This window comes from Diadema antillarum, unplaced genomic scaffold, assembly GCF_040938485.1.
Source record: "Diadema antillarum isolate AM-2024a unplaced genomic scaffold, OU_Dant_1.0 scf00000055, whole genome shotgun sequence".
Lineage (NCBI taxonomy): Eukaryota > Metazoa > Echinodermata > Echinoidea > Diadematoida > Diadematidae > Diadema > Diadema antillarum.
In genome coordinates, this window is record NW_027270944.1 from 1,254,370 (window position 1) to 1,281,376 (window position 27,007).

Below are 27,007 nucleotides of genomic sequence, written 5' to 3' on the forward strand. Positions count from 1 at the left end.
TGTTGATAGCCAGCTTGCTGCGTTTGATATAGGCTTTTTTGGTGATGCTGCCAATATGGTTATACACGTTGTACCGCTAAAAATATTCCGAAATATAACAGATAGGTTACATTGAAAGAACCATGACCAACCCATATAATATGATTTATTGACGGGAATATATATACTCTTCTAACCTCAGGGTTTGAGATGTCACTTCGATTACGTGGTTAAATCATTCTCCCTCAACAGCACTTACACCCTTTCGTTTATTATGTTCTCTTCCACTCAAGTCATCATTAGTGGTACCGCAGTGTAAAAGGAATGGTAAATTCATTCATGCATTTGTTCCTACGTGGTCTTTGTATTGTAGTTAATATTCTGAAAGATAGCTTAACAAAGAGAGGTGAATGATGCACTGCTTGCGTTATATGGCTTGATCATTAAAGAAGCTACTGGGATAACTCGTCGATTATTTCTAGAGTGTCGTTTTCTATGTGCAATGTTCATAAAATGCTGTCGATCGTGGAAGGTCAAAGATTGATATCATAGATGGATGTTTCTGATATTGTCAAAGCATCGTTTATTACTAATTTGTGCAGATGTCTAGATGTGTCAGCAAGGGTTAATAGTTATGTAAATGTATATCTTGTGTATTGTTTTGACTTCAACATATTACGAAAAAGATAAATATCACTGCTATCACGAAACACACAAAGTGGATGCCTATTTGTGTTGTGTTATGATGCTATGTTCATATTCTTGAACAGTTTATGCAGACTATTCTGGTAGACGCTGAAGTCTGATAACTATCTCAGATTCAAGTTAATTGCAACTCTCATAACTCAATCACATATCTTTCAGAACATGAGAAAACTATAAGCCCTGCTCCTACCACAGCGCTGCTTCAGGGGAAATGTTCCTACTCTCGCAGTCCGCTTAAATGTCTCCGTTAGCGATAACACAGCTCATTTTCATATGTGCGCATGAAGGGCACCATACGAAATTTCATTGTGCCACGATTGCGCAGATCAAATCTCTTAAACGTCAATTATAGTATTCGTTTGATTTCCATCGATATTTCGCGCAATAAAATCACGCAAATTCAACCCAGTTGTCACCGCCAATTTGGCCGAGTCGCCGGTGACGGGCAGTGCGGTAAAGTCTAGTCCTAGGCAATGTTCCAAGTCGGATCAAACGCGTCACAATTCATTTACACTTTTCATTTTACCCCCAAGGAAAATTCATTCTTGACACGTCTACAGATTCTCTAGATAAATAAATGAAAACACGAATGTAAACATATATATATATATATATATATATATATATATATATATATGTATGTATATATATATATATATATATATATATATATATATATATATATATATATAGATGCGTGAGTGTGTGTGTGTGTCTGTGTGTGCATGTATTAGGTGAATAATATTTTTGACCGTCTTTAACAATAATTGTAACAAACATTCGCCGGCTGGACCGGCGGAAATGTGAAGGAATTAAGTTACCACTCGATTTTCGAAATTTGATGTACATTTTTACAACTGAAGAATGCAAAGTTGTTGAAATTGTGTTTCCTCCACTGGGTGTTTTAAAAGTCATTTATTAGAACGATTCACTATCCTGATATTATCATTTATCGGGGAAAATTAGATGTAATGTACTTATGTTTATTGAATCAGTTTGAGGTCTTTTCCTTCTCTCACGTAAAAGTTCCTTTAGAAAAAGAAAAATACTAACTTATTTCTCTCATGCGGTCTCTCATGCTCTCTCTCTCTCTCTCTCTTTCTCTCTATCTCTCTTCATCTTCCTCCTCTCCCCTCTTTCTTTTTCTATCTCGTTTAATCTTCTTCCCTATTCATACAGGGAGGCATTTCATGAAGCGTTTTGCTCTCAGCCAATTAGATACAAGGATTTCAGTAGCCTATAACAGTTTGTTAAAACAAAAACTTACAAAACGTTTTATGAAATGCCCCCAGATGATACTGAGATTTTACAAATCTCCTTCCTGCACTGACAAAAGTCAAAGAGATGAAGATTGAGACCGCAATCCATCTTTAAGAAATATACACAGTAATTGGTTTTATTTAAAACCAGCTTCAAAATAGTTTATAAATAGCACGTCGTATAAATTAAATTCCATAAATAATTTGAGCAAAAATATAGAACGATGGTGACACTGCATTTGGAGTGATCTGAGACTCACAAAACAGCAAAGGCACGGGTCTGTTTACAAAACAGCAAAGGCAGATCTCTACAGATCTACAAAACAGCAAAGGCACGGGTCTGGTTAGATCTCTACAGATCTACAAAACAGCAAAGGCACGGGTCTGGTTAGATCTCTACAGATCAAGTTATGGACGATTTTCATACAACTGTATTACAAGATTTATTTTGTAACCGTTGAAAAAAATGGGCGTTGGTGTTTAAGAGCACCTTCGTTTTACCTTTCCTAGCAACATAATGTTTTTCCAATGCTGTGCATTTGTCGTTCTTTTTATAAATAAATACTTTGGAATAAAAAATATTGAGCGTATATACGAATACATATATACATATTATTATATACAGTATGCAATTATAAATTAGACTTATACACACAAAATACGTTTTGCGTTCAGACATATCTGAAGTTCGAATACAGTGTTGCATAAGTTATAAACTATGGACAGACCATTTACAGAGTTAGTACGAACATACAACATTTAAAAGTACGGAGATGAATCGAAAACAAATATACTGCTGTGTTCGATATAAAACATGAAAGATATCTACATAGATATCATTTACTTATGTACAGTACAAATATAGAAAACGCAAGCAAGAATGGTACCTCAGATACGACTTTAGAAGTCATTAATAATTTATCTCAACCTCAGCGCTTCCAAAGAATGCATAATATGTTATGTTTTAAGACGTGGTCCGTCTGCTAAGCTGTGGAGACTCATACACCACATCTGTAATATAGTCGACTTGAATAATAGTATTGGCCTTTATTAGCCTTAAGTTCGTACTTGAAATAACTTCAAATGATTTCCCAAAGGCACAGATAGTGAGTAGATGAGGCATAAAATAGATCATTGGCTTTGTAAATGGAAGACTCAGATTCGATCTGTAAGTGAAGTCAGTATTGCTCTCCTTCAAAAATCATCAGAACTGAACACACGGAAAACACTTTGGACAGAAATATGGTTATTGTAGGCCTGTTTTTAAAATGCTGAATTTTAGGCGAGAACTCCAACCATGAGAAATTACATTTCATGGCTAGTGTAGATTTTTTTAACCAATCATCACCAAACATTCATACTGTGACGTCATTACTTTGATTATTTTCCAGTTAGCCGGGAAATCAAATGATCTCAAGATTTGAATTACCCAGTAACGATGGAACAAACACAAAACAGAGATGTCAAACTCAAACACATTGAACGGTCCCCTAAAAGCAAAAAAATATGAAACAAACAGACATGGAACCGGACACGGAAATGTACAGTCCAGAATTAAGAACCCTCTGTTGTTTATGCTAACACTGTGTTTGCTGGCATATGGAAAGACCTCGACAAGGGGTTATTTCATTGGAAGACAATATTGGAATATTGGAATTGGAAGACGTAAAGTGGTCTACAACTTTTGCAACATCATTACACACTCTCTATAGATAAGGTAGTCTTATACTTGCGGATTTTTGGTCTTTACGGCATCATTCGAACAATGGAACACTAATGACGACATGTAGTGTGCGGATCTGTCCAAAGTTTTAGGGGCATGTACATAAATCAATTCCTAGGCGTAACAAAGCATTTTACGTAAGAAAACATAGTTTTGACGAATAAAGTACCGAGGTATTCTCTTGTTTCTTGATGCTTTGGGGTGTCTCGTACTTTTCTTTTCTTCGTATCATTGGCCTGTCACGGAATTTATTCTACAGTGCAATACTCTTGCTATTTCTAAGAGGAGACTTGATACACGAACAAAGAATTTTCGAGAAAGCAACCAAGCCACTAATTATCCTAATTTGCTCTGAACGTGTGATTTTGGCCATGAATATTCGTACCTGTCCATAGAACTGACACTTGAATACACGGCGGGAAGTGACTGTCTGAGAACATAAGGAGAGAATTAAGTAAAAGTTTTACCGCAGCCATTTCATACAAAGAGGTATTCTCAGTTTCTCTCAAATTCGGAGATTTGTTTTCCCCATTTCTCGATGGCCTCACTACTAAATATGGTGTTTTGATAAGTACACAATGCTTGGTATTTCGGGGTTTCGTACATTACGATTATAAGAGATCTCTTTAAGGCATCGGGAAGCAATTATGATTTTCTCCCAAGGACATGATTCATCATAATAATGCTACTCCTGGTGCGGAAGACTAGGCACATTTTGACCGCGTCCTCTCGAGGCCACTGAGAGAGCAGTTCGGAGTTTGGGCTCGAAAAGGCACACACTATTTTCATACGTGTTACTGATGACGTGTCAATTAACACATCAATGTAAGAATATTGAGGTTTCAGGGTCCCGGGAAGGGATCTGGCGGTGTCAATGTTTCTTGATTTGGCTCCCTGCATAACGCTTCCTCCCATCTTGGACAAATTATTTGCATCCCACTCTGAATCCGGTCGATTGCGCATCTGTTCTGGAATTCAACTCTTACCGCAATGTCAAGTATACATTAGAAAAAAAAGTATTGCGTCCATGAAGTCTGCAGAATAGCACTGTCCTTTCCTCCTGGGTATTTTCTCTCAAACCAATGTAGATTTCACTGCAGGCAAGGGGTGGGGGTACGTGTCACTGTCCCGCTGCGTCCCGGCACCGCACCCGTGCCGCGCCGCGGACCCTGCGACCTCCCTCGTGTCAGCTGCCAGCAGAGTTCTTTCGCCGAACATGATGGGGGCTGGCTCTCGCGTGGGTTGTTGTACTATTGCACCCAGGTTGCCCCCGAGGAAGCGCAGCGTGTTATCGTGCGAGCACGAACCGACATGACTTCTGGAGCCCTGCTCCGTCACCGCTTCTGTCCTCTCACACTCAAGCCCGCGCTCCACCGTCCTAGTTCTACTCATAGAGTTGGCATTGGAATCCAACGCGCTTGCTTCTGTGGTTTCGCACTCCGCGTTGACATTCCGCGCACCGTTCTTCTGCTTGCACGCACAGCAATGTTCCGTGCTGCCAACGCGCTCCTGCGAGCCCGTTTTCTCCATGTTGTGAAAGTCCTCAAATCCACATTTCCTCGTGAACTCATTATCGAATGTTCCGTCTCGGTTGAAGAGCAAGTAAACCTGCCTCCACTTGTCCAAATTGGGGTACAGCTGCTCCACTCGTTTGTGGTTGAGGAAGTTGTTCTTACTCCAGTGAGGTCGAGCTCTGTAGTGAGTGTATAAGTGGTCTTCCAGCTTCTTGTGAAATTCGTCGATGCCATATGCTCCGGGAAGAAATGGAACCTACACAAATACAAATGAAAAATGACAAACAAAACTGAGATTAGAACTTATGAAAAAGATCAACGTAATAATATACACTTATTAATATTCTTCATTGCTACAAATATGTAAACAGGATTGTACACATGGTAACTCAGTCATTATGAACTGCCTATCAATGATATATTGCGAAAACATATTCAAAATATACAAATCCGTTTTATTTATGCATGAGCTCGTTCATATTTCATTGTTGTGAGAAGGGTGTTTGGATGGTGTCTCTTTTGCTTAATTGGTTGCCGTACACGCACAGAACGCGTACGCTAAAAGAGACACCGAGTCAGATTTCGTCTCTAAGGACGGCGGATTGACCTGGGCAATAATTCAATTTATCCTCGTCGATGTTTGTTGAGCCATGGATGACTCTTCGAGCAATGATGATCATGCAGAGGCATATCGCATCATATCCCTGTCGTCATCAACGCATTATGCCATCACAAGTTTGAAATAAGTTGCGGTTTACATTTGTATATTCATCCGTATTCAGTTTTGCTACACCAACACGGCGATACACTCGTGCGACTATACCTAAATGGTGTTCGCCTGCGGTATGTACGTTGTCTCATTCCTAAGTGTCTTAGCGTTTCATTTGATGTTTCTCTTGTGTGGAAAACTGAGGAGTCCACAGCGGATGGCGATACCAGGGAAGAGGGAAAACCAAAAATAACATCTCGACTCACTTGACGTTGGCAAACCTTTCGAGAGACATTTATAAAGTACATAATATATCCTTCGGTGTCCCTGCCAACTTTTTTATAGGTCGGTTTAGGGATGTTAAAATGGTCGAAGTGTTTATCTGTAGGCATTCCTCAAACTTCCACCTCCAACCCATCTGATCTTTTTTGGAAAGTTTTGTCAGTGGGGTACATGTTTTGCGCGTGATAACAGAATTATCTCTCTCTGTACATGTTGCTGTACATAATATCAATTCTGGCAGAGATAGCATCGCAGCGTGACCCAAATCTTCCTTGGCAATGTGTTGGACAAGCATGTCATAACAAACAAACAAAGAAACAAGTACAAGCAAGTAAACAAGATACTGACATCAGTTTCAAATGGACTGTACGTACACCTGACCGTTTAGTACAATGATAAGAGTTGGGGTATTTTGCTGTCTCCCTCCCCTTCTTCACCCCCCCCCCCTTTTTTTTTCTCTCTCTCTCTTTCTCTCAATTTGTGTCCAGCAGCAATTTAGGCATGTTGCATGGCATCACCAAACTGATGATCTGGATGGCATTAGAAGCCGGCATCCTAATCCTAGATCTGGGGCTTCTTTTTGCAGGAACATACGAGTCATCTCCGATGGATTTTTAAAATGCAAGAAATTACCTAACAGCTGGATTGGGTTGTATGAGTTAATACTCGGCAGAGCCCGCCCGCTTATCGCCTTCCGACTTTTAACATGAGGAGCAGCCGTTCGTATCAGCGCATGTATTTCATTTTTTTTTTCAGTATTCCTCAGCCCCTGGACGGACTCCAACAAGTTGTTATCGCGGTAAACGTGGCCACCTCGTCGGAAGCCACCACGGTTGAGATGCGGGTTCCGTTTGCAAATAATTAGCTGTGATGAGACGCTTATGATGTGGCCGGCAAGTGAGTTTGCTATCGTCACGCAGCAATGTGCGAATACTACTACTATGTACACATATGGAGCGAGCGGAGCAAAAGCCGTCAGCAAGAAGGGGCGCACTATAGAACGTTGCAGGCAGTCCGCGCCGCGAAAGAGATTTCAAATATCAATGCACTTTTTCACCAGAATGAGAGTGCAGATAGACATGACGGTTTGTTCAGCTGGCCTTGGCCATGGCCTCCTTCTCTTTACGACCCTCTTCCTTCCCTCGTGTCTCCTCCTCTCCATCTCTCTCCCCCTTCCTCTCTCTCCCTCTCCCTTCTCCTTTCCAATCATCTGCTCTCACAGAGTGGCAGTCATCTATTGCCTACTAGCTACAGGTGTTACCGAGCCCTGCGCGTCCCTGCACAAAACAGCACTTCGTTTTCACGAGCTATAAATCAGTTTCTTAGACGAAAACGAAACGACTTAGAATATAAAGTTGTAAATCAATGGTTTAAAAGTATGCGCCATACAAATGAACAATAACAAGTTCTCTTGAGATTCAGGTACAGCGGCTCTTAACACTGCTTTGTTTGTGTGTTTTTTTTTTTATACCAGCTGATTTCTAAAATGAAATTTTCCTGTGCCCATGAAGTCAAGGTTGGGCCAGAAAGGAATTTGAAACGTACCTCATATTTGTCTGAAATAGGTTTACTATACACCTAGATGTGATATAAGTGTTATTCCATTATTGTATGTTGGTTCATTGTCATTTTCAATGACCTATATACTCTCCTACTTCTTATTTGTCTGCTATTTTGCTGGTATCGCTATTTTTCTTCGATTAGGTACTACCTCAAACATGGGAGAGGGAAAATCCTAAGGGAAGTGCACTGAAGAAAGAGAGCATTCCATAAAGTATCATCACAGGTTTAATTGGACCCAAACCTTCCCGTACGCATGAAGAAAAAAAAAGTAATATATATGTATATAATGAGAGGTAGGGGGATACTCTCAGTGAATGTAGACACATATGATTGCATTTTCATCCCCTTTTACCTTATCAGAACCTGAACTTGTTTGAGTGCAAATATACTTTAAATGTCTTCTTATTTAAACCTGTCTCGGTCTGTAAGCGCTAGAAACGCTTGACATAACATCAAATTTCGTTGACTGCTCTTGATAGATTCTGAACAATCCGGGAGATTGCAGCCGCTCTCTTCCAGAAAGTTTAAAAAAAAGATATTTATAGCGGAAACGAGTAAAAAATACAAAGAATTTCTCACAGCCTAACAGCTAAAAAGAGACAACAACAAACACAAGGTGAGTTGAAAAGCACGAAATACCTCGCGCAAATCTGTTTCGAATGTTGGTGCGGGTTGATTCGCCCGCGGGCCCGCGCTAGCCGCGCTGGAGCTCACCGCGTTTTTCTAGCGAATCGTCACGAATATATTTAGCCGTCGGCTGTTCATAATTGAGACGACTTTATCCAGTTTTTCCAGCGGTAAATGTTTGTGATATTCTTGCGCTGTACAAGCAAGAAACATACTTCCCCTCCACTCCACAACCTCTATCCCCGCCAACCATCCCCCCTCTACTTTCTCTCCTTTTATTTCTCTATCACCAGGACGAAATTCATTGCTTTGCTTTCTCCCTCTATTGTCTTCTTGCCCTTGTATTTGCCAGAAAGTCTTGGTCACTTTACCCACGCATTACGGAGATTGATAAAGAGGTCGTGGTACTTTGGTTTAAGTGAACATATGACAAGGCACCAAATGGCCATCCGTTTTGTGCAGTTTCGATCTCATTTCCTTGAACCCCTTTCTCGGGACAAATCAAACAGGAGTAGGTCTCTGAGGCTAGCCGTCTTGATCTAAACTAGCTCATTCCAGGGTCTCGATGCATAAAGAACTTCCTATAATAGTGACTAACCATGACTAAATTTACTGCAGCGACAGCCCTTCAGCCATACACATTTCTACATGAACTCTTTGTAACGCTATCACGGTCCTTCTAGCATAGTCTGTAATACGTCGACGGCCCAAGTGTCCGGTTAGCTCTCCGATTAAGCCTTATGTGATGACCAAGTTTTGAACGGAACGACGTTCGCATGCTCAGAGTCGTTTGACATTATAGGGGAAATGATGAATAAGTAACATAATTCCACACTTGGGCTCAGCGATTCCTTACCTCAATGAAGCAAAATCGGTCTGACGTGGACCCGTCGGAGTTGTGTCGGTTTGCGGGACTGAGGTACAGGTCGTCTCCCTTCACCATGCGCACGTAGACGGGGAGGAGTGTGTACGAGCCGAAGAGTTCGCCATACTGCTGCATGATCTTTAGAATGTCCCGAAGAGCGTCGTCTAGGAGTGTGAGAGGGACGCAGTACTCCGCCGTTTTCACGCTGCAAATATCAAAACAGGGGAAAGGTACATGCTATTTAATGTCTGTGGTTATACCATGATTCACTTCTACGAGTGATCCAACTACACTTTATCCTGCCGAACGACGACGGATATTCATTTAAACCTAACCTCTGAATCTAATCTAAAGCCATTAATTTTCTAAATTGTGAAACATGAATCAAATTGTTGTTTTCTTTTAAATACCGCATTCCCCCTTAAACATTTTATAAAGCAAAAATGATTTGCTCAGTTAAGGATGCAATTTCATTCCCATTCCCTACTTGTGGGCTGCTCAAAAACAGAGACTTGTCGTTAAATTCAAAATTGTCACCCTGGAGTTAACAACTTATACTAGACGGCTGCCGGCATTTTCTTTACCATTCAAGAACACAATGTCATTGTCCCACAGATCTATTTTGTTTTTATTCAGAACTGGACATCGCATAAAAACTTCACATCCTGAAACCCAGGCACTAAAATCTACACAGATTGGGAAAGTGTATATCTCAAATAAAAGGTGAACACAACATGGCGAACGTTGGCACACTGAACTACACGTACTGTATATTCCCGTTGGTGAATGTGAGCACATTGTACCATCTTTGGACATAGATATTTCCCCTGGCGAATTGTTCGAGTCCACAATCAGCAAAGCACGCCAGACTGCAGGGAAGGAATCGTGCTAACATCTGGAGACAGCTCGCCGCACAATCCGTCTACGATGCAAAATATAGAAAGTCACAAACACAAGAAAAGTACTGAATTAATGTGAGTTCATTATTTGGTCTATTACACAAAGACACGTGCTTAAAAGATAACGCAATGAACATGTATCAGTTTGGTAGAATTCCATTTTCCATCATTCCATCCATTAGTAATGGTATAACTTTCATGAGGTAACGTGAGAGATATGAACAAATATCCCAGTAATTTTCCTATCATCCGCCTTGCTTATTATTATATTTTTTGTTTAATTATCACCGAAGGCGAATTTCCCCGCCCTTATTGTTGACCTTTTCACCTTTCAAGATGGCCGCGGATTGGCGAGAAGTGCGGTGTCGGCGGGGCACTTTTCTCGGTCTCTTAAGTCGTGTCACGTAAAAGCAACAACGAGACCGCCGACTTGCCACCGCCGAATACAGCCAAGAAACAGGCATTTCTTCCCGTTTCTCTTTTCTGCCTTCCTCTCTGCACTTTACTCGCAACACGGACAGCATAATAATACACCATCAGAACAAATGGCCCGAAGCGGGCTCGGTTTGGCACCTTCTCACCTGACAAGACTTTACTTGAGAAAATAGCCAGATTTGGCTTGTTACGCCTGAGTTTGTGAGACAAACTTGAGGGTTCTGGTCACACTCGGCACCGCAGGGGTTTTCCAGAGTGTTTTCTTACAGCAGATTTTACACAAACACAGGCAGCCTTGTGTTTCAGTCGGATCGGTGTAAGTTTACAAAAGCAGCTTTCATGAGACTTCGTAGCGACGGAATAATTTGGGTTTACGTTTACCGAGTGGCCACGTGTGCTTTCGTTATGTTATACTGTTCTATAAATCATCCACAATCATTCCAGTAAACTAGTTTATTTGATGAGGGTCAACCATATTTCCGTGCCCATGTTATTCTTACTCGTGAGACGGGTGTGTTGCATACCATGCGATGATCAGTAGAGTAACAGAGCCAAATCAAAGTGTATGAAAATGACAGATTCTATGGTCATGGTTACGGTGCATAAGAGAACCAAAAGTGTTCATGCAGAGAAAACCGTAATTCAACTGTGGATCCACGATGACCGAAACAGTTCAGTTCAGTGGTCTTGCATCAGCATTTTGGGGATTCATTACACTCTGCCTACACATCAAGATACTGTTCGACTGTGTTTCAGCGTTATGTCAGTTTTGGTAACAAATTCCATGTAATAAATTTGACCCCAAAGTCGGTCAATGCCACAGTAAAATGTGGATACATTGAACGGTAAAGATGTATCTCTCCAATATAAAACTCAATCTAATCTTCAAACTACAATCCAGCAGACAACTTGCTGATGTGTTTTCAACCGTCTGTGGGATCATCTTCCTCTATTAATAGAAAGCTGAGGAGTCAACGACTAAATGCCACTCACATAAACACTCCATATTCCATTTTTATGGGATCTTTCAAAACGCTATAAATTGTTGAGGTTTAAGTGTTTATTGACTTGATCTACTCACCTGAACTACTTGGCATGCGCTTTGACCTCTGCACCCCGAGCACGTAAAGCACTGCATGTCCATACACATATTACACTGGCATGTTCCCGTTTCTAGAGTCTTTTCTCCCGATAGGTACACAGCTTTCAACGTTCTGTTTCCATTGCTATCCGATTCGCCCCTGGGAAAGGGGTTGACGAAAAATGAGAAGAATTTGCCGTGTCCCTCAGAAAGTACTCGAAGCTCGTCGGGTATTCGAAAGTTTTCGGCTTTCTCCGGCCACTGGATGTCGATATAATGCCGCGTCTCTGCGATGTTGAACACAGGAATGCACTCGAGTGTGACGGAGTAGATGACACCCAGGGAGCCAAAACCGACGGCAACTGCTCGGAAGACCTCGGTGCTAATTATTTGGAGCGGGGCGTCGCCAAACCTGGCGGCCTCGATTCGGCGCCGAACGGATTCGAAGTCCTCTTCCTTTTCGCCCGCTCTTGGTGATCTCACTCTGATCTGAATGCCCCGTGCAACAACCATGTGAACCTCGACGACGAAATTAGACTGCAGTCGAAAATTAAAATCAGAATAATTCAAGCATGAATATATGGATTAAGAGTTACTCTTCATTTTGTTCTTTCAGATATTTTGTCTTTTGCCTCAATCATCGACTCTGTCAGAAAGTCGCATTGCATTCAAAAGGAGAATATCGTAGTTAGAATAATGAACGTCGAGAGACGAGATGCAATACTTATTACTGCAACATATCACTTTTTACCACAAAAATCAATGAGACTAAGCTTTACGATATCTCAAAATACTAGTTTTCGATCGACATCAGTGACAACCAAGATTGCAGCTTACCATGGTCGGATAGTCCTGGCCGGTGCCATGTGTAGAAGTACTGATGATACCTGCGATGGTCTGCCCAGCGTAGTTGCCCATACATGGCAGACTCATGCCGTACTTGGTGTCGATCTCGCGCACGAAGTCGTGTAAGATCTTTCCAGCCTGGACCTCGATGTGGTAGACGGTGTTGTCACTGATCTGCGGCGTTGCCCGAACTATCTTGGTGAGGTTTGTCATATCTGGTGAAGCAAACGGCAATTCACGTTAAGAATAGGCGAGCTCTACAACTCACTCCCTTTCAACTTCGTTTTTTCTTTTCCCCAAGAGTAATTTTCTTGTAGTGTGAGTTGCATTTATATCTAGGGAATCAGCGTTTACCACGACATCATTCCTACGAACAAACCAACACGACTATAAAGAAAACACATGACCCTAAAAATCCACCAACAATTTCTAAGAAAAGACCTCTTTTTATCATGGAATGTGTGGCTTACCAATCAGAATATCACGGACATTGGTTAGCTTCGACCACGATGCTCCTGACCCGACGGCACGTAGTCTGAGATCGTTGTCGTAGGCGTACCTGACCAACTCACAGATTTGTTCCACCGCTGTTAGTCCTATTCTTAATCTCTCCTTCGGGAGCGACATTCCTGAGAGCCAGAAATTATATGGGAAAAGAAACATCAAAATCACTTATATGAATGCGGTTAAAAGCCTTCTGAGAATTAGCACCAAAAAAAAAACCCAACAACTTTGCGTAGAGAATTGGTGTCCTTTTTGAAACAGTAAACACAACTTTACATTCATGTGGCTAGATTAAAGGAAAAGAAAAACTTTCGGTTTTTGTCATTGGAGTCTTGTTAAATGCAATGAGGTGTTCTTGAACGTATTTACATTGTCTCATGATGGCCTTCTTCCGAAGGCAGTTTCGACATTATCCGATTTAATCGACTTGCAAGGAGGGGTAACTTAAGTCGCTCCGAGTAACGTATCCCGCTGAATGCGGCATTTTTATTGGTAGCCCCATGTACATGATCGATTTCATCGGTTGAGGAGACCTTCCAGAAACAGATCACGCACAGAAGTCAAAACTGGAACGGCCACTCCTGGTGTGCTGTGGCCACTCCTAGTGTGCCAGGGACACTTCGGGCGGCGAGGACTTGGCGTAAGATGTTTGCGCACAAGCGCCCAATTAGTACGTCAGTAATTATTCTACTGACTTCAGAGTAGGTGACAGAAAGGGTTACATAATCTTTTCAAGTATGGTTGTCAACCTTGGTAATATGAAATTCCGCATATTCAGCTAACCAAAGAGGTGCGTTTACTGATAGTAGCACAATTACATAGACCGAATCGTCTGAAGATGGGGAATATATACACATTGGGCATCGACTAATTTATGATTAGATTATTGAGATGCTCATGCTAATACCCCAAAATCGTATGGCAAATAAGTACCTTTTAAAATCTTGGATACAGATGATTTTTTTTTCTCACATCAGTTATAGTTAGCAGGATGATGCTTCATTTCAAGTTAAAAGCTTTCATTGTGCTCTTTTTAACAAAAATTTCCATTAACCAAACAAAGGGAGTGTTCAAGATATTTGAATTAATCTATTCCAAAGATTGCAGCATATCTTTACTGCCCTGCGTCGCCTAGGTCCTAAAATCTATGTCACCGTTTTGCGTTCCGAAGGTAAGTAGGTGGTGGAGAAAAAAAAAGCAGGACAATAGATCAGAGCGGATGATACATTGTATGGGAGAGCCCTTATAGGATGATTTACTGCGGAGGATGTCAGTGTCGTACGGGAGGTGATGGGGATAGTCGACGGGTCGAGTACCGATCATGGCGGGAGCATGATAGAGACACGTGCTTCTCGAGGCTAGAATCACTGGAACATTGGATGTTTCCTCGCGTGATTGTCCACGCTGTAATTTAAGGATCTCAGATTCAAGTTCTTTTTTCGAATTTGCCGGACAGATGAATATATTTCATACCATGTGTATGTACGGTGAAGATTACGCATTCTATGGTGGTGTGTCGAAGTGATGAACTTGATCTTTGAAGTGCACAGTTAGTTATTATCATGTGTCACACATGGACGAGCCAGAGTAGAGCTCCGTCGGACGCTGCATATTATTCCATAAAGATATCATGCTTTACCTGTGTAAAGGTAGATAGCAGGACACTGGCGTTGTTTCTTTCAACCTAGAAAGGTGACTAGATGTACTTGAAATGTCTAGCGCCCAGTTCACAAGTAATAGCACAAATCAGGTGATTACGCGGTTGCTACAAGCTCCCTTTAATGGATGACATAAATCTATGCGAGATCGGAACTGACCAATCATGGGGCATAGAACCCTTTTCATATCATCACCGACATACATGACTACTTATAGCATGTTACGGCAAAATCAAATGATGAAATCATGCAGACCATGTGACTTTCATTCACTGTCTTCGTGACGAGGGGGGAAAATGGCCAATTCGCAAAATTTACGACGAATCCGGTCACGGTGCCTCAGCGAAGGAGTGGGGATCCGTTTTTGTTTATTTACTTCTAAAGAGCTTCGGAGTATTGTTTTTGCGCCCATTTTCTGAAGTGAAGGAGAAGAGTTACTCCACTTAAGGTCTGAAGGAGATTTTGACGATCACGCATCATAAATCAAGACAGGGACTAAAAAACGAGGATGTACTGTGGGGGAGGAATCATTGACACGTCCTGTACGTCTATGGTGCACTATGATTTCGTCGCGCTGTGACTTAAATTGTGTTACTACTGCACGTCCTTTTTCTTTCTCCTTATCTAAGAATTTAAAAAGAGAAAAGGACTAAAACCTCCAGGAGAATTATTCTTTATTGTCGTTATTGGTAGCTAACAGTCGAGATGGGGGCATTTTCATTTGTTCTAAATCATCATAAATGTAGTGCTCTATCCTGCGAGATCACGAGAACCGTCTAAGGGACTGTACTCGCAAAATATCACTGATATTTTATGCACAGTGTACTAGTAATTGTAAGCTGCAGCGACAGATTTAAATTGGATAGCAAAATCAACAAGCTACACGTATAGATACACAACAGAGAAAAGTAATGGTGCTGGAAGACAAGACAACAGGTAACAGGGTAAAGACCAATGCATTAAAGCCAAAACCCCGCACCTGCCCCTACAATGAAAAGATCTTCGGCAAGTCGTTAAATATGGTAACTACACAAATTTCAAGGAGAAATACTCAATGAACAATGCTGGCTGTATTCCAGATCCAGTTCTAAGAATTTACGAACGACTCCAAGTTTGCTACTTTTTTTTCTACAAATCCACGCACGGATGTAAATATTATGCGTACTACAAGGCTTTCGTTCACCATTTAAATTATGTAGTGAGAAGCACGGGGAGAGAAGCTTTTTTCTTACAAGTCAGCGTGGTCCTCAGGGATCTACCTTATGAGGAGAGTTCCTCAAATATTCCTCTCCAAAGTTCAAAGCACTTTGTGCATCCAGTTTTCTGAGAAACAGCGCCTCTCGTGTACCCTGGAAAAGCGCTCCCGCGCCCGACGTTAATAAGCAATTTAATTCGTCCTTCAAATTTCAATGTTCGCGACTATTCTGGAATGACGCGCTGGATAGAATATGTACAAGCCATTACCAGTCCGTTTGTTGATGTGCAACACCTGAAGTAGCTCCTAAAACATGGGCTTGGCTCGTAACAGTTTTCAATTAAGGACTAGTAAGTTTGGTTGACGTTGTTTTGTATGTAGGGGGGACCTCAAGATGATGAAGAAGTATGTTGGCTTCAATATCTCTGCAGCCGTTTCGTATTTTCTCCGTTGTTTGGTCTATTCCAGGTTTTTCATGTGTACCCACGTGTATCAGCTTATTGGACCCCTTGAACTCGAGGGCAGAGGAAATATGTCGAAATGTCAACTGGCTGTCATATACGCCGCTCCTAGAAGAATTCCCATCACAAAGAACAGAGAGTGAGAGAGACAGAAGGGCAGATACACAGCTTTGGAACCACTTTCATTTGATTCGATATTTGTTCAGAACGAGGATATCTTCGCGGGGGTCCTGAGCTTGGCATGACCACATATTGATCAGTTCCCGCTCAATGAGCAACATCTTTGTGTGGATCATCTTACGTGGATCAGAGTTAACAAAAAAAGATGCTCACAGAATTAAGGCTCATCTGTTCGCCGTTTGTATCGTATCTGTTAAGCGTTTCGATGCAAAAAAGTTTGCAAGTGGAGCGAAATAGTAACTATCTGGCCCGACATCTGTATCTGGTTGGTACATCCCAACAATGTTGACTCATAAGATGCTCTGTTTCTTTGGTTATGGCTAAACAAACACACTTTCCTTCCCTGTTCTACGTTTCCTTGTCAGAATAAGTTTGCTATAAACCATGCTGAATCGTTCAAACTTCATTTCAGGTACCTCCGACACACTTAATAGAATTCATAAAAATGCAGAATCGGCATTGGAGAGATGAAACTCATAACGATGATGTTTAACATGAGAAAAAGTCTGTCCTTGATCTCCATCTGAACAATATGTCGGCTCTTCTGCCCTTGGAGAATTCTCCTATTTGTGTCTTCTGTGGAAAATCGAGTCAAGGTCAGATGAAACTGGGCTTCCTGGCCCGCCAGGAAACCAGTATTGGGGTGGGGTGGGGGCTGGAGGAGGAGAAATATTCGTGAATTTGACTCCTCCAGTCACGCTCTGTATGAAAGAATGGGAGAAACTTGGAAGGGAATGTGATTCGTTGCACGCGAGCGACCACCACTAACACGGACAAGACGATATCGGTATTTCTCTTTTTTTCTGTTGTTTGTTGTTTCCGGTGACGTAAGCCTGCGCAACGTCTGGACCAGTCAAGTCATACGCCTAGTAAAACAAAATGAATAATATCTTTTCATTGCTCTTTTCTCCCGTGATTCGTGTATCATACGATGCCAAATCAATTGTTGTTAGATTATCATGATAAGAGAAAAATGGATAACCTCAGCCACTGTAAAAGTGTTCACAGCAAACTGCAGACAGTTACGCCTATTGCCTGAGGACGTATGACGAGCATATAACTTAAGAGGCCAAAAACGACTAATGGAAATTGCATGTCATGTAACAACAGAGGTAAAAGTACTTCTGGAATTGTGGGAGAGCCTCAGTGGTTCACTTCAAGCACTGATTTCCATAAACGATTCGTGAATAGACCCGCCATTCCCCGGGAATAATTAGCGCATTATTCCAATTCGTTACTGTATATGGGAGGTAATAGCCCCTCCCAACTCCACTTCTTGTGTTCATAATTACTCTTCCGCTTCCAATTTCTCGTTATTAAAGCCTGCATGTGGATAATGTAGAGTGTTGCCACTCCATATACAATTATGAGGACGAGGCAGAGCATTGGACATGCGTCCATGTAATTTAATTTGTCTTCCTGCTCAATAGAACAAACACTTGATAGGGTATATCCTGTTGGCTGGAAGTATGGCTACCGGTAATGTTTTTATCATTGCGCTTTTTTATTTGCTCGGTAAGGCTACCATACTTCCCGGCAAAAGGGGCTCCTTTCCGCGAGCCTATCCCTCGTTGTTTATCCACACGACACATGAGAGGCCTTTGACAATGTGCATTTTTGAGACTGGACAATTGTGAACAGCGGCAAGGAGAGCGAGCACGTATGAGTACGAATGGCTCCAGTGGCACTAAAATGTGTCCTGCAGACGTTGTCTGCAGAAAAAAAAAGCTGAATTCCCAACCCTATCGTTTTAGATTTCCGCCGACTGAGTTCCTTTTCTGCAATGCATCCATATCTATTTTCATAATTCTTCCTTGAAATGTCAACTCCACTTAAGACGTTGTCAGGAACACCAGTCATCCATTGCTCTACTTGCCTGAAGCCTTTCTTCACATCTCTGCAAGTCCCCTTTGACCGAAAAAGAGAGAGAGAAAAAAAAAATCTGCATTCCATTTTCATATTTGCCTTCGTTCCATGTGCCTCTGAGACTTCCACTCAATAACGAAGAGGAGGCGAAAACAGTCTGTTTGGATTCGATTCAATGCTCTGGCAATGGGTCCCATCTTGGCTGATCTAGTGGTTACCCTGCCCCATCACAGAGGTGGAAAGCTGACCTTCGTCACTTTACACACACATGACTAGCAGCTTGTGAAGCTGGGGCGGGATATGTATTGAGGATTGAGGTCTCATTGACAAAATCCACTTAGTCATGTTGCAAGCCGTCTAGAAAGGCGCTGTTTCGGGATGCAGCATGGCACGCTCAGAGTTTTGAAGCGATACATGTAGGAAACAATGTGTATATGATAATAGAATGTACCTAATAGGTTAAGATCGCATAAACCTTCTACGCCTCGTTGGTATGACGATAACAGATCATTAGGATGAACCGTGGTGCTAATGTGTGCAATGAGATAGGTATTCAATATTTCAATACGGCTTGTCTTGTATCAATCTTCTCCTGTTATTATTAGCGAGAACAATTGAATATACAAATATTGGCCTATATTATGTATATAAACGTGAAACGCAATGTAGCATAGTGTCAACGAATCGTTTGTATAAATATCACTTCTAGGCGCCATTTCATAAAGCTATTTTCAACTCTTGCAAGTTGAACTTATTACAGTTTCCATGGCAGCAGCCGTGCAGATCAGCTGTATTTGAGTCATTACTATGGTAACTGCAATGTGGCCAAATTCACTCATTTCGAATCCATTTCTAAAATGACCACCACACTGACGACCATACTCATTCTAAATTATGTGTATGGGTGCGCGCGCGCGCGCGCGTGTGTGTGTGTGTGTGTCTGTTCGTTTGCAAGTCTTTAGTGAAAATCATCCATAAGTGAGTCATTTCTTCGTATTGCCCACTGGCTGAAATGCAAAAGGATCTTTACCCACCTTTGACGAGATTTGCCTTGGCCACTTTGTTTGTCGGCTTGAAGTAGTCTACGAGCGGTTGAACCGTTTCCGTGCCGTCGTAATTGTAGAACACTGGTCGGTTGCCATAGGAACAGCATCGGATGCAGGGAAAGACGAACTGGTTGCATGATCGCACGCCGGAGCAGCAGTCTACTATGTTGCACGTCCTGCTCAGCGTGTGATATGCCGACTTGAAGGCATTGCCTGTGGTGACAAGACGAGGAGAAGAGAATGGGACAATGAGCCAGTGGATGAGAAGATGATTCCCATGGTGACGAGGGAGGAGGTTTCAGAGAGATGGAAAATGACGTGGTGAAGAAATATGGTAGCACAGAGAACAAAAGAAAGAGAAACGGACAAAATAATGATAGATATTTTTGAAGGCACACACTGTTGTCATCGTTTAACTTTATGTTTGCTTCAGACATGAGATCCTTCTCTGACTCCATGAACAATCTTGGATGGAGATGTCAACTGTCGAATTTCTGCGCTTCTAAATCAATTCTTCCAACGAGATAGATGAAATCCGGTTTTTTGCTACATTATTGCCTACTTCACCATTAACTCTGAAAGTGCTCCTCTCTCGTTACAAATGCACTTTATTCTCTGGTTTTGTTCGGCTCTCATTACTAGACATAGGTCGCCAATATATTTTGTGGCTGGAGAAAGACGGGTGATTACTACGAGTATGCCCCGGGCACCCCTCTCTTTATTCAGCACGCCTGCCTTCTCATAACACCTTCATTATGATAGCAGCAGGTCCAAAAATGCTAGGCGCTACTTAAGAAGGAAAGTGCGGCATGAAACTATTCGCTCAAACGTTAGGAACCCTTCGATGTACTTTTTTCTGACTGCTTTTGCAACGAACGAAATCAATGCTCAATTTAACATATCTGGCCGCAGGCAAATAATTCTAAATTTGCAAACTGCAATTTCCACTCTCCCTGCAACGCTATTGTTCGTTCAAGGCCAAAGGAGTCCCAACGACGCCACTGCCTGGGGTGTCAGGGCCTGTAGCTCGCTGCGGACGATTCCGTAGGCTCGTCGGCAGGGACCATCGGAGACCCGGGAGTGGGATAAAACAGACTGTTGATTCAAAAAAACTAATGGATTTTCCTCATCAGGAGACAGGAAGGAATGTTTTAAATGTTCCCTTCCGAAAAATGGTGTCTGCCTTTGCACTTTGCAGGTTAAGGCGCGCTTTCGCAAACCTATTAATTCTAAAATTTCGCCCTGTAATGAAAACTTAATATCAGAATAGTGTGTGTCCGAAACGTGTGGGTAAGATCAAAACTTTCCAATTTGTGCAATTCATTTAGTCTAACTTATAACTTATTTCTTTCTTGCAAAGTGTTAAGTATTCCATAAGCTTTGAATACGTATTTCAGGCATCAGAGTCCCCCTTTTTCCCCAAAAGTGAAGAAAAACAGCGACTTTCTCATCAGATAAAGTTAATGTAAGTTTGTGAGTGTGGATTTAATATTATACGCAGATACAGTCATGCCGTATGTTGCCTTTCAAGGATTCCATGAACTCATTTTGGATCTGGTTACCATTCTCTGTGGTTTGAGAAGTCTGTGTGCATGCAGATAACGTTGAAAGACACGTGGAGGCACAATCAGCTGAGTAACAGAACATCTGTCGTTTTCGTTGAAACCACTGACACGATCATTAAATACATGTTACTTTAATGACCATTGATCTAAATCTAATCAGAAAGGACTTTCCACACTCCGCAGGAGATTCAGATATTAAATTTAAAAAAAAAAGACACTGTGTCATGAATTATTTGTGTGTATGAATACACAATACAGCATAAATTCTTTTAAAAATCGCAAAAAAAAAACCCACCACGGAAATAGAGTTCCTCTTCGATGCAGTGATGATGGGTATATATAAGCGGACCTATATTGAGGATTTGTATACGGGAGGTACAATCAAACCATGCAAAAAGTGAACTCCAAATTCGAAACCAGGCTGGGTTTAAAGACATCAAACGGGATGGGGGGGGGGGGGGGGGAATCTGGAGAAGATATCAACCTACACTAGTAGTCTGATGTTGTCATTTGTTTGAACTCCGGAGCATCACGCTGTTACAATTTCAGTAAACCACAAACGCTTTAGAGGAATGATACCAACTGAGTTGCCGGGCTGGAGTCTCTCCGTAAATACCTCTCGTGGTGGGGTAGGCGGGATAATTTGGGGATATATCGAGTTTTTTCCTGTCTCCGTGATATTATGGTATAGCAGCATGTGTCCAACCAAAAAATCGGGGGCGAGTTCGGTTGTCTAGGTCATGCAGAGTTTAGGATTCACCTAATTTTAACGAGTCATTGAGATTCCGTGCGTTATTTACATGTCACCACACGCCAGTACATAAACATGCGACTGACGAGTCCAACATGGTCATCCCAAACTCACCATGAAGCTTTAAAAAAATCCCCTTTCGACACAAACAACTTGATATCTTCATAACATTTCTCGCAATCCTTTCATTACGGTTTTTCTTGTCCCACTTCTTTTTTTTTTCGCTAGAAATCTTCGAATAACATTCATTGTCATGAGCACTCGGCAAATCGGAGCCTGGGTTATATTCTTTACTGTTGTTGAGCTGTTCGTGTCGAGGTCTTCTTGACACTGAGTCGTCAGTCTACTCACATATCACATAAGGATTGGCAAGATGTTGGTGTTCTTCAGTTTCTATCATCTCCTCCCCAGCCTGCCAAACTTTCTAAAAACAAGCCACCTTTCATCTGATTGCCCTTGGTCCATTTTTATCCATCTTTGCACCCCCTAGAATCTCTGCAGATGGGTTCGCATCACACTACTTTCTCAAGTGCATTAACGAAAAGTCAAGGTCAGAAGAAATAGATGACACGCTTCACTTTCGCTCTGGATATGCGCTCTGCGTGATATTACCCTTCCGAATTGCTCTGGGGGATACATTCCTATACGAAATAAAAAGAGAGACAAATAAAGAAAACTAAACTATTCCCGCAGTCTTGGATAAAAGTTTGTCATCAACAGGTCAATGTTTGGATTCTTCTGAAGTGCGCGCCAACTAGAGCTTCATTTCACTGTTTACTTCGCTTGTCGTCTGGAATCATATGACACCATGGATGTTGCTTGATACCCTCGGGCAAATGATGCTCTTAAAGCTTCTTGAGTGAAAAGCCGCCAAATATTTTCTTAGTCAAGGCCAAGGCTGGCGTCCCAAAGGGGGAAAAACAGGTGAGGCTGCAACGTGGATAAATTGGTGGAGTCAGCCATGAACAAACACAAGATCTCTATCTTACTGACAGCAACAGACAAAATTTGCATTTACTCAGCATCAAGCGCGATGAAAAGTCTTGGGGAAAGTGGCTGCAGAGAGAGCACAGTCAAAACAAATGGATATTGCTCAGAAACGATGTTGGCGAAGAATCAGACTTTATCCTAAAGCCCAATAATTTCACGAAGAAGTATCATTTACTGTTATTTCTCTTACTGCAAAATAAAGGCATGAAATGAATCGCAAACCACCGTGTATTCAGAGAATTTTTGTTGATGTTGTTGTTGTTGCTCTTCTTTTGATGTATGTCCATTGGCAACGAGCCTGTCTCTAAGCATCACATCCGATCATCTACGCGGAGGCTCGTGCAGAGACGGGAAATCCGAATGCGTTGAAAGAAGTGCGGTAAAAAAGCAACTATAGCATCCGAATAGTTACGCAATAGGTATCCGCGGTCTCATGCGAATCTTTGTTTAGCTGTGTATTTTCATGAATGATAATTATGCGATTCAACTAATTAAACAAGATAATTGATCATCGTTAGGACATTGGTGAGAAATACTGCACTTGAATTGACGGAGGAGGAGTAACTAGTAGTGGACAGCCGAAGGGAGCGCCCCATGAAAGGTTATCAAGAGTTATCATGTCATCATTGATTGTAAATATCGTTATTTTACACATGAAGATTTTGTATAGATGTTTGTGAAAACGAACACGATCATAAAGTAGAACGAAACTATACAAAACAAACCAACAGGACACTCTTGAATTACCTCTTACTGGATTGGTGTAATCCGAAGACATTCACGGGAAACCCAATCTGCAAATTAATGATAAAGTGTGCCAGCACGGATAAGAACCAATGCATGAATAGTTATTCTCTGTGGAATACTATCCATTCTAGACCCCGACAATGTGTTGTGTGAAGGCATTACTACTCATAATGGTGTCCTGATCACCGCTTTGATGTTTCAAACACCTGTACAGGCCGCTTTCATGTATAGTAGCATAGATTATCGTATTTTTTCCCCCAATCATTAGCACTTTTAAAAAGAACCGAAAATGAAGGTATCGAATTCCAGGGTAATTTCCAATTTGAGAGACTACAACAAGAAGTTAATCACTTTTGGCTCGAAAGATTACGCGTTCAAGAAAGGGAAAAGTCTACATTGTACATAACATAGAAAGTTAGAGCGAATGATCAAAATCCTCTTACTCTTATCTTACTATAGGTAAGCCGACTTTTCTGCAGTGATTTTCTACCCGTAACTTGTTCATTGGGGTTTTGCGCTACCGTCGAAGAAATCAAATCCGTCGCCTTCAACACCTCTCATTCTAAAGCGTCGTCCCACATTATACTTTTTTTTTTCACGGACACAATTTGCTGAAATCAGAGATCAGTGCGTGATCGTACATAGATATATATCATGATATCTCTCCATTATAGCCAGGGCACTAATCTCTGGTGATCTTTCACCGCAAAACGCTCTTACGTGGAATGAGTGTGGTGCAAAGCATGGGTTGTCGGCTATATCTTCTTTGATTCCTTCGGATGTATACAACCTTAAACAGTGAAAGCATTTTGTAAGTAACTCAGTGGCAAAATTCTTCCCAATTCATCTCTCTTCCACATAACCGTTACACAAATTAGCCATGAAACGGTTGGTTTAATCGTCTCTCTCGCTCGCTATCTATGCGACCACAATTTATCAGAACAATGCCAACAAACCTAACAACTTATCTTCCTTGTCGTTTCAGATATCGACCCCAGATGACAATAGATCGATTCATCCATCCCCTCACTGACATATAATCGTTCTCGATCTATCTGATACATGTGTCCTTCAACAGGCAAAGCACCATTTCAGGTAGAGTCCAGGCCTGTACGGACGGTAAACTTGGACATTGACCAAATAATCAATGACCCTCTTATATCGATGGTTACGCCGTTACTACATGAAATATTTTCGCTTAAACTTGAAGCCCCACTGACTCTTCCATATGCCATCTACATTGTACCACGCCAGTGAAGGAGAGAGGAAATGTTTTTATGCAAGGGCAATAGCGTTGCGATACTTTACACCCTATCTGTATACTAACATTCTTTTTATCCCTCCTCCTCTCCTATACTCCTTATATCTGTCTCCCTTCCTTGCTTTTTTATTTCCTTTGTAGTTGACTAATTGGGTATCTAGTCCGAGTCCTTCTCCAATAATCCTATGACATTGGAAGCATATCGCAAGAAATTCCTCCTTGAAACGTCACGTTGATCTGTGAAGGAATCGTTACAAATGGGACCTATAGAAATCCCTTCAGACACACAATCAGAGAAAGTTCTTTGAGCGTGTGAGGATGTGTGTGTGGGGCCAACTTCTTGTAACTAAAGAAAACACTGTCCTATCTACTGCTGCTTTGTATTACCATTGAAAAGTGTAGGGAAGTTGGCATACATTACAAACCCTTTATTGAGCCTCTGAAACTTGAAAGTATTTCGTGAAATTTGAAAGTATTTTCTGAAAGTATTTCGTCTTATTTACTTAGATTAACTCACGAACTTCTAAGTATTATCATGTCACTTTTTAGCCTCACATCACTATGAAGAGAACATTGGATTTGTGTGAATAGGTCTGCGTTCAGTTCACTTGTCATATACAAGTAAAGGGCTGAGTTTATTGAGCACGTGAACGACTTGCAAAGGACGCGAATGTCGAAAAAAAAATGGTAAAGTCAAACATTTGGAAAATTTTTTTTTTTCTCCGAATGCGTTCCGACAATAGAGCCGTAAACCAGTCTTGCTTTCTTGAAATCGCTCAAGTGATAGCGTTCAGCGGAAGTGACAAGTGATGAGAGACAAAAGAATCGATCAATGAACACACACACACACACACACACATGAGCGCACACACACAACACGCGCGAAAAAATCCTCGTCGAAAATGCAATGTTAAAGAGCTCACCGGTCTGATAACACAAATAAAATGTTCTGTTGAGCCCGTTAGATGTAGCTAGGTAAGATGGAAAAGACATTTCATATACGTGACATCCGTCTGGGGAAACTGTTCTATGTGGGAAGTACCCTTTCCACCACCTACCCGTTTCCATCTTGAGCAGATCAACGAAAGTAGTGTGCAGGTGGCGTAAAAGGATAATATGTATCCCTTGTCGATAGTTACCCTTTGACTTTATTCATCGAGAGTTCTCTATAGTCGATTCCTGATTCGGTGTCTCAAACAAATTGTGCTTGTTATCGAGTGACACGTTTTTATAAATCTTTAATAATGATTTCCCTTCCTGTATTTTTCTTTTTTTTTCTGAAGGCAATCTGGTTACAGATATTATCCTAGTGGATCAATGTTTGTATTTGTTTTCTCATAAGCAATACGACTCCTGATTATTCTCAAGGATGAGCCCTGAGCTTGCGTCACAAGGTGAACATATATGTAGTTTAAGAAACTGATTCGTCAGTGAAAGTAATGCTTTGCAACATCCTGGCACCATGTTAAAGGGCAATGTTGAGGTGTGACGCAACTCTCGACGACAATGATCACAGCTTTGGGGGTCATGAGGATTTCGATCCGTACAAAGGGATTATTAATAGGAGAGGAGTGTCCTGTTGCTCTCTCCTTGCTTTGCGATCCGGCTAATAACGCATCCTGCCAAGAAGACAGTGTCGATAATGTTATTTTGTAAGCTTGCTATAAGCCTTTGTGCCCGCCGCCCCTCCCTTTCTATATCTGCTCTCCTTGCCTCAGTTCAAAGGGGATGTTTCAAAGCAATGTGTTAATGATGGGCTCAACCGTTATTAATGTCTCATCGAGAACCGTCAGTCTGCCACACCTAAACTTCCAGGGAGTCCCGCAGAGGCGGTCTGGCCAGGTAATAGTCCTCACGTTTTGCGCAATAATCCTGGCATAATCCGCGCAGTCTAGCTGGGCAGCGGATTATAAGTCGGCTGAGTGGAGAAGATATACGACCCAGGACCATGAAAGCATGACTCCTTTATTTCAGGTGTATTACAGCCAACGTTGTCAAATAGAACGCAAAGATGCCACTTTTATGCTCATCCGACTCATGTAAGACTTCCTCGTACATATTTGTTTCTTTTCGACGTCACCATAATCAGTCAAGATTTAGACGAGGGAGAGGTTTACAGGGTTACAGTGACAATATGGGATTTGTTGATTTTATAGCCTATATCACTTCCAGCGTAACATCAAAGTAAAATTTGTTTTGAGCATCTTTTCAACGACGCCCACCTCTTGTGAGATGTTCACACCATGGCCGAATTCCACGTGGGAGACTCAGGATATAGAAGTAGCAAATTTACCTG

The 27,007-nt window shown here is 41.6% G+C and overlaps 1 protein-coding gene across 1 annotated transcript in view; it reads right to left on the reverse strand.

The window, feature by feature from the left end:
* Positions 1-4,564: 4,564 nt before the first annotated feature.
* The window catches only part of LOC139715778 (uncharacterized), a 29,334-nt gene continuing 6,891 nt past the window's right edge, over positions 4,565-27,007 (reverse strand). The window contains exons 2-8 of the mRNA XM_071627317.1: positions 19,386-19,610; positions 12,958-13,116; positions 12,479-12,702; positions 11,642-12,178; positions 9,994-10,148; positions 9,218-9,431; positions 4,565-5,436 (exon numbers count right to left, since the gene is read on the reverse strand). Coding sequence (XP_071483418.1) covers positions 4,741-5,436; positions 9,218-9,431; positions 9,994-10,148; positions 11,642-12,178; positions 12,479-12,702; positions 12,958-13,116; positions 19,386-19,610 — 2,210 coding nt within the window. The 3' untranslated portion in view covers positions 4,565-4,740. The remainder of the gene's footprint in view (positions 5,437-9,217; positions 9,432-9,993; positions 10,149-11,641; positions 12,179-12,478; positions 12,703-12,957; positions 13,117-19,385; positions 19,611-27,007) is intronic.